This window comes from Anguilla anguilla, chromosome 4 (assembly GCF_013347855.1).
Source record: "Anguilla anguilla isolate fAngAng1 chromosome 4, fAngAng1.pri, whole genome shotgun sequence".
Lineage (NCBI taxonomy): Eukaryota > Metazoa > Chordata > Actinopteri > Anguilliformes > Anguillidae > Anguilla > Anguilla anguilla.
Genome location: NC_049204.1, coordinates 43,310,319 through 43,321,069, shown reverse-complemented (window position 1 = coordinate 43,321,069; position 10,751 = coordinate 43,310,319). Strand labels below are relative to the sequence as shown.

At 40.7% G+C, this 10,751-nt stretch overlaps 1 protein-coding gene and 1 long non-coding RNA gene across 6 annotated transcripts; both read left to right on the top strand.

Annotated features, from left to right (window-relative positions):
- Positions 1-549: 549 nt before the first annotated feature.
- Positions 550-6,617, top strand: LOC118225888 (zinc finger protein 345-like). Its single transcript, XM_035414962.1, has 2 exons — positions 550-1,095; positions 5,020-6,617. Exons 1-2 carry the CDS (start codon positions 717-719, stop codon positions 6,360-6,362), a joined length of 1,722 nt encoding a protein of 573 aa, XP_035270853.1. The 5' UTR covers positions 550-716; the 3' UTR covers positions 6,363-6,617.
- Positions 6,618-8,777: 2,160 nt separating this feature from the next.
- LOC118225890 lies at positions 8,778-10,282 on the top strand. Of its 5 annotated transcripts, none has more exons than XR_004764917.1 (3): positions 8,778-9,020; positions 9,773-9,933; positions 10,182-10,282. It is a non-coding gene; the product is annotated as an uncharacterized LOC118225890 (long non-coding RNA). The 5 variants fall into 5 exon arrangements; XR_004764915.1 differs by having other exon boundaries at positions 8,780-9,268; positions 9,797-9,933; XR_004764913.1 differs by having other exon boundaries at positions 8,780-9,268; positions 9,788-9,933.
- The last annotated feature ends 469 nt before the right edge of the window (positions 10,283-10,751 follow it).

The following is a 10,751-nucleotide window of genomic DNA, read 5'->3' as shown; positions in this document are numbered from 1 at the left end:
TTTTTGCCCAGAGAACTGCCGCTCACTGGATATTTTCTCTTTTTCAGACCATTCTCTGTAAACCCTAGAGATGGTTGTGCGTGAAAATCCCAGTAGATCAGCAGTTTCTGAAATGCTCAAACCAGCCCGTCTGGCACCAACAACCATGCCACATTCGAAGTCACTTAAATCACTTTCTTCCCCATTCTGATGCTTGTTTTGAACTTAAGCAGATCGTCTTGACCATGCCTAAATGCCTAAATAAATTGAGTTGCTGCCATGTGATTGGCTGATTGGATATTTGCGTTAACAGGTGTAGTTTGCAGTTGAACAGGTGTACCTAATGAAGTGGCCGGTGAGTGTATATTGGAATAAGCCTAAAGCATTGTTGCACTTGTACAAAACATTGCTGCTACACCTGCACAGCACAACAGTATCATTGTACAGCAGTATTGTGGCATTGCGGTGGATCTTCTATCTTTATTGTGCATGCCACATTTGAAAAAAAAAACAAAAAAAACTTTGAAATAAAAAGTTGTTAAAATGGATGAAAACGTACATGTACATAATAAATTCTTTCTCTTCTCCCCCTTGCCACCGTTTTCTTGATAGATGACAACATCCTTTTTTGTCTGTTCTTCACTTTAGGATCCCACCACACAGCCAGACAGAATCTGTTCTGCCCTCTTTGAATATTTAAAACCACTCTCTTCAGGTGAAGATCTGTGATAGACAGTATGGATTACACAAGGGTTGAGCAGAGATCATGTGAGGACATAGGGGAAAGGATGGAGAGGAAGACTGGGTATGGTATGAGCAGAGAGAAGAAATTCCTGCTTTCCAAAATAAAGGATGAAGAGGGGGAGAATGAGAAAAGTGAGACAAGTGGGGAAATTGGGAGTGCAGAGATAAAAACTGAAATTGGTGTGAAATATGAAGCTACAGCAAAGATACAACTCTGTGTGAAAGAAGAAAATGAGAGTGATGAAGAGAATGAGAGGGACAAAACTGTTGAAACCATTCAAACAGAAAGAAGGATGAAGAACAACCTCTTCAGTGCCTCTGCAGAATCCTCCTCTGAACCCTTTGTAACAACCCCCTGGAATCATAATAAAGGTAAATTTCCTGTTCTTTCTACAATATTATTTTAATCTGTCTGAAGATGGTCTGCTCTCTAATTTATGTAGCAATATGCACAAAGTGCTTGAAACTGTACTTTACTAATGGCCATACATAAAACCACGATGACTGATCAATTGTTATAGTAATGTAGTATGGTGCATGGTCTGTTGGTCAGTATGGACCAAATTTTGTACTGCAGACCTCTCAAATGATATCCGTTTAGGCTGTGGAACTGTGCTAATGTGTAGTAAATTATTTAATGAAATTCATGCATTTCATAAATGTAAGAAAAAACTTATTGACATGCAACACTGACCTAAATTGTAACTATACAGCTGGTGATTTTATAATTTTATTTCTTTTCATTGCAGTTAAGGTTCTGTAGAATAGGGTTTAGACTCAACTACAGTGAGCACTATAATTCATTGGACAGTGACACATTTTTTGTTATTTTGGTTCTGTACTCTAGCACTTTGAGTTTGAAAGGATACAATGACAGTGCAGACTGTCAGCTTTAATTTGAGAGTATTTTCATCCATATCAGATGAACCATTTAGAAATGACAGCACCTTTTGTACATGGTCCCCCCATTTTAAGGTACTACAAGTATTTGTTGAATTGGCTTCACAGATGTGTTTCGTTAGGCAGGTGTATTCATTTGTGTCGTTAGCATATGCAGAAGAGAACTGTTGATGTCTAGCCTTGATTCTAGACTTTGCAATTGCCTTTGGAGATTGTTGTTGGGGTGTGACAACATGAGGAAGACAGCAGTGTCGATGCAAATCAATCAGGAACATGGAAAAAACCCTGGGCATGCCCAAGTCAACAGTTTGGTTCATCATTAACAAGAAAAAAACAACTGGTGAACTCAATTATGTCAAAAGACGCGGTAGACAGAGGAAGACCACTGTAGTGGATGACCGGAGAATACTCTCTATGGTGAAGAAACCCCCCTGACAACAGCCCAAAAACACTCTCCTGGATGCAGGTGTAGATGTGTCAAAGTCTAGCATACGTAGAAGACTACACCAGCAGGACTACAGAGGGTACACTACAAGATGCAAACCACTGATAAGCCTGAAGAACAGAAAGGCAAGATTACAGTTTGCTAAAAAGCACCTAAAAGAGCCCCAAGAGTTCTGGAACAAAGTCTTGTGGACAAAGATTAACATGTACCAGAGTGATGGAAAGAGGAAAGTGTGGAGGAAAAAAAAGGAAATGTCCATGATCCAAAGCATACCACCTCATCTGTGAAACATGGTGGAGGGAGTGTTATGGCTTGGGCCTGTATGGCTGCCAGTGGAATGGGCTCACTTGTCTTCATCGATGATGTGACTGCAGACAGAAGTAGAACAATGAATTCTGAAGTCTACAGAAATATTTTATCTGCTCAGATAAAACCAAATGCCTCCAAACACATTGGACAGCACTTCATCATACAACAAGACAATGACCCGAAACATACTGCTAGAGCAACAAAGGGGTTTTTGACGGCCAAAAAGTGGAAAATCCTTGACTGGCCGAGTCAATCACCGGATCTGAATCCAATTGAACATGCATTTTACACGCTGAAGAGGAGACTGAAGGAAAAAATCCCCGAAGCAAGCAGGAACTGAAGATGGCTGCAGTACAGGTCTGGCAGAGCATCACCAGGGAAGATACACAGCGTCTGGTGATGTCTATGCGTCACAGACTTCAAGCAGTCATTGCATGCAAAGGATATGCAACAAAATATTAAAAACGATTACTTTATTCTACATTATGTTAAACCGTCCAATATTTTTTGATGCCCGAAAATGGGGGGGTCCATGTACAAAAGGTTCTATAATTTCTAAATGGTTCGTCCGATATATATGAAAATACCCTCAAATTAAAGCTGACAGTCTGCACTTCAAACTCATTGTATTCTTTCAAACTCAAAGTGCTAGAGTACAGAACCAAAATAACAAAAAATGTGTCACTGTCCAATGAATTATGGCGCTCACTGTATGTGCAGTTTCAAAGAAGCCCTTGAAAATGGGGGGAAAACGTTAAAGGATCATTACACCCTAGATCACTTTTTTTTACTTTTAGCTGTAAAAGCTGGCTGGACTACCGGCATCTGCCACCAGACCCCTGCAGCTCATTCAGAATGCTGCGGCTCGTCTGGTCTTCAACCTCCCCAGACACTCCCACGTAACTCCCCTGCTCACTACCCTCCACTGGCTGCCTCTTATAGCTCGCATCAAATTCAAAACATTGGTTCTAGCATACCAGGCAGTCAAGGGATCAGCCCCAGCATACCTTCACAAGATATTCAAACCCTACATGCCAGCCAGATCCCTCCGTTCTGCTACCTCAGGACGCCTAGCACCTCCCCCTCTTCGCACCTGCACTTCCAGAACACGTCTCCTCTCTGTTCTGGCCCCACGATGGTGGAATGACCTCCCTGTGGAGGTCAGAACAGCTGAGACTGTGACCCATTTCAAACGACGACTGAAGACCCACCTCTTCAGGCTGCACCTCTCCCCATCCCTTCCCCCCTGTAAATGACTAAACTTAGGGTTGTAACTAGGCAGCTGTTTAATAGGTGACTTACTTGATGCGCCAGTCTTAACGACTACTTGTATTTTTATTTATTTTTATTTTTCCATAGATTGCGTTGTTGCCGTTCTCGTTGTTAGTGTTAATCAGTTTAACCACCAGGGTCCAGGTTGAACTATGCGGTTGTTCCCTGTACTTGGACCGGTACTTCTCTCTAGGGGTTTCGTCATACTTGTTCCTGGTTATGGTTATACACTTTGTTGTACGTCGCTCTGGATAAGAGCGTCTGCCAAATGCCTGTAATGTAATGTAATGTAATGTAAACATGTTTGTATGCCTACTTTATAATTAAACATTTAAATCCATATTGTTATTTCACCATTCTGAAATAACTCTTATCAGGAAAAAATGGTCAAAAATGTCTTGGTGCTGCCCTTTAACGATTGAAAAATGCTTTCTGCATTCCACTCTGGCCCTGCCTCAATCATGATATCCTAGTACCTCTTTGGAGATACCACTACGCCATGTAGATGTCAATCAAGATATCCAGTCGGAAAATTGTTTCCCCTCACAAATTTGTTTGTTTGCATTTTAATATGGAAGACTGAACACTGCCTGCACTTGATTGGCTAGATTGGTTTTGGCCCAACACTTTTCAAACCAGGGGTGTTCATAAACTCTCATATTTCACCTAAACTGTTCACTAAAATATGTTTCTGAAAACATCTGAGCTGAAGCTTGATTTATATTTGATCTGCCACACCTTGTTTTGACAGTTTGATTTGAGTTTCATGGGCCTACTCTGTGCAAATAATTTGCATACTGAATACTTTATGCAAATGAGACACACCTACTCCACCCACCCCAGGATGCATTTTTCAGAATTTGGTAGTAGGCCGAGCCAGGCTGAAACAGTGAGTACAATTACTCTAAGATCCATCTTTCTCTAATGTTTCAGTGATGGGTGTTCTCTTCAAATGGGGTCTGACAATTAACCTAATTCATGAGAACTGTGGAAGCAGGCCAGTGGACATCAGGGCATTTTTGTCTGTATGACACCCAATAAAATAAAAACAAGATGTAACCAATTCTGAAGGGCTTGGTTTGGTTATGAAATTTCCTTGGTGTTGTGATTTGATTGAGGTTGTACAGTGCAAATAGTGCTGACTCCATTGATGTTTATTTGAGAAGGTATAGCATGTTTCTTATTTGAAGCAAGGTGGATGTTTGAACAGCATTGACATTTGGTATTAGTTTCAATATTTTTACTTTCGGCTCCTTATGGTTTTGCCTTTGGCATCTATCATAATGTGACACTTGTGTATTTATTGAAGCCTGTTTTAGATCTCTTTATTGTTCTCATTTAATATGTTGTATCACCTACTGTCTCCTCAGGGCAAAGTGATGAGGTGTCATCTCAGATCTTTGCCTGTCCGCAGTGCCCATTTGTTCACATGGAGGAAGCGTCCTTGCAGTGGCACATTGAGAAGGTTCATCCAGAGGAGTACAGCATGATTCTGAGCTCTGGAAGAACCGGAACAGAGAACATGCTGCCTCCCAGCAGCAGCACCTATCAACACCCCACAGCCCCAAAGACAACCCCCATGCCAAAACCTTCCCACACAGGTACTGCAGGGGCTCACACATGCTCCCACTGTGGGAAAAGTTTTGGGTGTGCATCAAAACTGATAACACACCAGCGAATTCACACAGGGGAGCGCCCCTTCCAGTGCTTCCAGTGTGGAAAGCGTTTTGGTCAGACAAGTCATTTAAGAAACCACCAACAAACTCATTTAGAAGAGCGTCCATACCTCTGTGCACAGTGTGGGAAGAGTTTTGTATCTACATCAAAACTTACAAGACATGAGCGATTTCATACAGGAAAGCGTCCACACAAATGCTCACAATGTGGGAAGAGCTTTATGTATCAATCCGAACTGACAAAACACCAGCGAATACATACTGGGGAGTGTCCATACCCCTGCTCCCAGTGTGGGAAGAGTTTCACTTCTGCGTCAAATCTGAAAAAACATGTGCGAATTCATACAGGTGAGCGCCCCTACCCCTGTTCCCAGTGTGGGAAGAGTTTCAGATGTGCGTCAGATTTGAAAAAACATGAGCGAATTCATACAGGTGAACGCCCATACACTTGCTCCCACTGTGGGAAGAGCTTCACATCAGGATCAGTTCTGAAAACACATAAGCGAATTCATACAGGTGAGCGCCCATACCCCTGCTCCCAGTGTGGAAATAGTTTCATATCCGCATCGGTTTTGAAAAAACATCAGCGAGCTCATGCAGGTGAACGTCCATACCACTGCTCCCATTGTGGGAAGACATTCATAACTGTGTCGCAGCTGACTACACACCAGAGAGCTCATGCAGGGGAGCGCCCTTTCCCATGCTCCAAGTGTGAGAAGAGTTATATGTTTGCATCACTCCTAGCTATTCATGAACGCATTCACACAGGGGAGTGTCCATTCTCATGCTCCCAGTGTGGAAAGAGTTTCAGATGTGCATCAAATCTGACCAAACACCAACGAACACATACGGGGGAGCGCCCGTTTGACTGCCCAGTGTGTGGGAAGAGTTTCATTTATCAATCGGACCTGACAAAACACTTGCCAACACACACAGGGAAGCGCACATATCAATGCTCTGAGTGTGGCAAGCGTTTTGTATATCGATCAGCCCTGACAATACACCAGCGAACGCATACAGGGGAGTCCCCATACTAGGTCACATGACTTCTGGTATATTTCAGGTATGACTCAATGTTGGACATTCTCCGAGAGAGGTGAACTAGAAAGTGTTTGGGAGGACAGCCTGGTCTTGGTTGCATCTGGGTTGTGCAGTGTTTTTTTCTCATATTTCGTGACTTGATTGTGCTCCTAGGAAGATCCAAAGCTTCAGAAATCTTTTCATTACTTTCTCCAAGTTTTTGCCTCTTTGCAACTTCATGTCCTTGTGTCAAGACCCACAAGCAGACTTGGCTTCATGAAAGCATGACTGAATCTGCAGACATATCTGTGGTTTCATTAGTGAGACCTCATAAAGTCTAAGATATGTACTTGCCAATCAAAATAATTTTCTTCTCCAAGACTGAAGCAGAACACAAAAAAATTTACTGCCAACAGACATGAGTATTTCACCCAGCAGCAATTGAGAATGCTGACCCTAATTGGGTGATGCCAAGCTAAGGCACAGAAGGAAGGTCCGGCTCATTTATGGCAAGTGCTTGGTTTCTAAGGTCATCCTTTTTGTTAAAAGTAACTCTAAAGATCAAACAGGTCCTTAGCAACCATTAATGACATGGAAACTAAGATTTTCAATGAATATACACGCACATTTGGATGGGAGAATTTTGGCAGTGGTATTGGTGGAACAGCTGGGGAAAATTCTTCTTAAGTAGCAGGCAAGGGCTCTTGTTTTGATCACGTGCAATGAAATTGTCCAGCAATGTTTTTTAGGCCTGAGGGATTGAGGGATATAGGGGTGGTTGTGGCACACTGGAACCCTCACCATTAGCAGTAAATGGTGGAACTACACTGTGCCTCACAATGTGTCTGGGAATTGAAGTTTCCAACAAAAACACAGTGCAGAAATGCATTATCATAATATGATTGCCCAGTGAATGTGCAATGCATACATTTTAGGTAATGTATAAATGCTGCAGTACACCATATTACAGTTGGTCACTTGTGCACCGACTTATGGTCATGGAGAATTAAAAAATGAATTGATCTAAAGAATCTTGTGAACGTTTGCTGTAAGTGTCTATTTTTTAAATGCCTAAAATGTAAAGCTGTAATTGTTATACATGGTTTTTCCGCAAAACTTTTTTCATTTGTTGGTTAATAATATGGTCATGTTTTTGTTCCGCATTTATATGAGGATTTGTTTTTATTTCCACAGCTGGTCGCACAAGTGTTTGTTGTTTTTGTGTGTGGTGTATTATTGTTTTTAGGATCGGTGGATAAGTGAATTCATTACAACTTTCCTTGTCCATGTTCATAGGTCGATCACACACTGACCATATTTGCATTTTTGCACATGAATGGATACAACTATCAATGAAGATACCCTTGTGTTTTTACATAGTGTTTGACTCTGCATTGTAAAATAAACTTGTATAAAGCTGTATGAAAATTCTTGTATGCAGTATGTTCAGTTTCATATTTATAGACTACAGTGATATATTTAACCTGTCCTAGTTCTTTTCTTCATACCTCATACATAATGAATTTTTGGCATTGCTGAAGTTTTGTAATCTTTTGCATTTTTGCTGATGCTGCTAGCCCCTTCCTCCTCTTCCTGTTTATACCTTGAATTGTAATAAACTATATATTTTAACACTTGTATTGATGTGTTTTCTTTCATTTCCTGCCCAGTCTGCCTTATTTTACAAACCTTAACGTTTTGATATATGTTAATTTAGTGGTCCAGTAGTAATGTGGTGACAAAAGAGTCTAGAGTTTTAGAAAACCTCCCACTAAATTCAAATCCAGACTGAAGAAAGTCTACATAAACCCTTACTTCATTCAAATGAGTTCACATTAATGCAAATCTGCTACTGTTAAAACTGTGCCCTGATGCAAAAAAGTATCTCAATGCCCTTTCAGAAAGACACCTTAGACCCAGCCAGCAATCCAAAATTGCACTGCTTCATCGTGCCTCTCTGGCAGGCATTGAGTTTCTCGGGTCATAGTATTTAAGTGTTTAGCCCTTAGAGTGTATAATATGTAGACACAGCGACGCCAATATAAACCTATGGGGAGCACATCAGGAACAGGATGTACAATGTTTTAGCTCAACAGACTGCTCAGTTGTGTCCCTAAATTCTGTGTATAACGAGGATATTTGTCTAAAATAAATAATAAAAAAATTTATATTTGTGTTACCTCTGTGACATAATGTGATGCACGGCGTCAACATCAATATTTGAGTGGAAGTATTTTATTTTTGCTGTCAAAAATGAATGGAGCTCAATAGGGAAACTTGCTTTTTGAGCGACAATCATAGATATCAGCAGGGGGCGACATTACATCTGGTGCTGAGGTTGAGACATTGAGCGTAATAAGACATGTCTATGGGTTGAGAACCAAAAGCTGGACCTTGGTTTAGCCTCATACTCCAGCACAGGAGTCCTCAACTATCGCAATGAGAGGAAGAAGGAGAAGGGTCTGGTTGCAGCCGACTGGCGAATCTCCACCAGGAGGACCTCCACGCTGAGGATCAGCAGCACGTGACCTCAATGTGACGGACCTAAAATTACGTAACCTCTACACTACGAACGGAACTCACATGACCCAAACAAACTTTGTATACAGTTCACTGGAGTGGAGTTCGACAACGGGAAAAAACGGAACAAACGACAGAACCGTTTAAAGCGAGAGGTGAAAGAAGGCAGGTTTCTTGAACATACAAAGCTAAAGCCGATATATATCAATGTTTTATTACTTTCAATGATTCTAATATACGATATTAGCATGGAAGCTATTGTATAATGTTTTGGTGAGATGATATTGTCTGGAGATGCTGGCTGAACTGTTCGCTACGTTTGTTAGCCTTGGTCGTTGCTACTCGGTTCCGCTTCAGCAAATGAGTGCATGCGAATATATGACATGTTGAAGACGATCATAAGGTTAGCGAGATGTTCTGTATATTTGAATTATACAGCCTTTCCCCCGAAAACCTTTAATGCCCTCCTTATAAGTGGTCATCCATTTATGATGCTGAAATAATGTTTACTTAAACATTTTCCTTTGTTTACATCTGCTATTTGTTGCGCCACAGTGACATTGTTTGGGGGTACATTAGTTTAAAACATTGGAAGGAATATCCTGATTATCGTATGTAGTCGTTGTGGGTGCATACACCCCTGGTTGGAATCATTGGTTTTAACCAAACTTAAAAGCTAGCAAGCATATTTTTACTATATAAAAAAGTGGTGATATCATGGCTACTGTCCTTGTAATTACAATTTGGAACACATAAATGTTACTGTAAATAATATTTAAATCTATATCTGTTTTAAATGCATATATCCATATGTAATGCTGGCTCTCCATCAACAATTAAAGAATGCAACCCGTGCTGCCATCACTTATTCCACTGCCTGCTGTGCCCAACCTTCAAACCAAAAAAGAAGGCAAATATTCAGTTTTTTCAGGCTGCTGTGTCCAGACATGCAGACCATTGAATGGATGCAATGCTACAACTGTAAAGGCTGGCTCCACACAGACTGTGCTGGTCCATCTCATTGAGGGATGAGACATTCTGTTGAGAATCGAGCGACACCTGCAATAGGTGAACATGTATACATTCATATATGCCATTCAGAGCTTGCACAGGGATTGTGTGTGTGTGTGTGTGTGTGAGAGAGAACTGGGAAGGTCTGTGGTATGTCTATATGGTTTTATATTGTATATGGATGTTTTATATTGGAAAAACAAAGGTCAATGTTCTCTTGTTTTAGAACAATTGAATTGCTGACTGATTTTGGTTACATGATAAACAATAACAGTGATAAAGGGCTTGTGTTTTCTGTTTTAAAGGTCGTCATCAGGGTCTTGAAAAAGAATGAGGGCTTCAGCTGCTATCGGGCAGAATTTGCCATGGCCAGGGGATTTCACAATTAAAGACTGAAGAAATTTGATTGTCTTGATGGTATTTATTTTGGTAGTTTGATTAAAGAAAAATCTATTGGAATAAGTGATGTCTCAGGGTTGCAGCATACCGAGACACTTCTAAAACAAATTATAGACTATGCCTACTGTAAGGCTACAGTGAATAATGTATATTTAACTAAATAGTTATTAAAATATGCATTATGTATAATTTATACATTAAAACCCAGGAAGCCAGCATTACGCCCGGCTTATTCTTCGCCTAGTACGGAACACTAAGTGTGCTATCTTACCAAGAGAATTATTGACCTTTAATTCAAACTGGTATGCAATCATAAACGACTTGGTATACAAGTGGCAACACCTTACAAATCAGTGGTAATTGCATCATTCCTTCGTTTACTCACACCAGATAGACAGTGGCTAACCGCTGACATCTTCACTTTCAAACAAACTCTTTTCCTAAATAAAGGAGGTCAGGTGACTTCCATTTGTGGT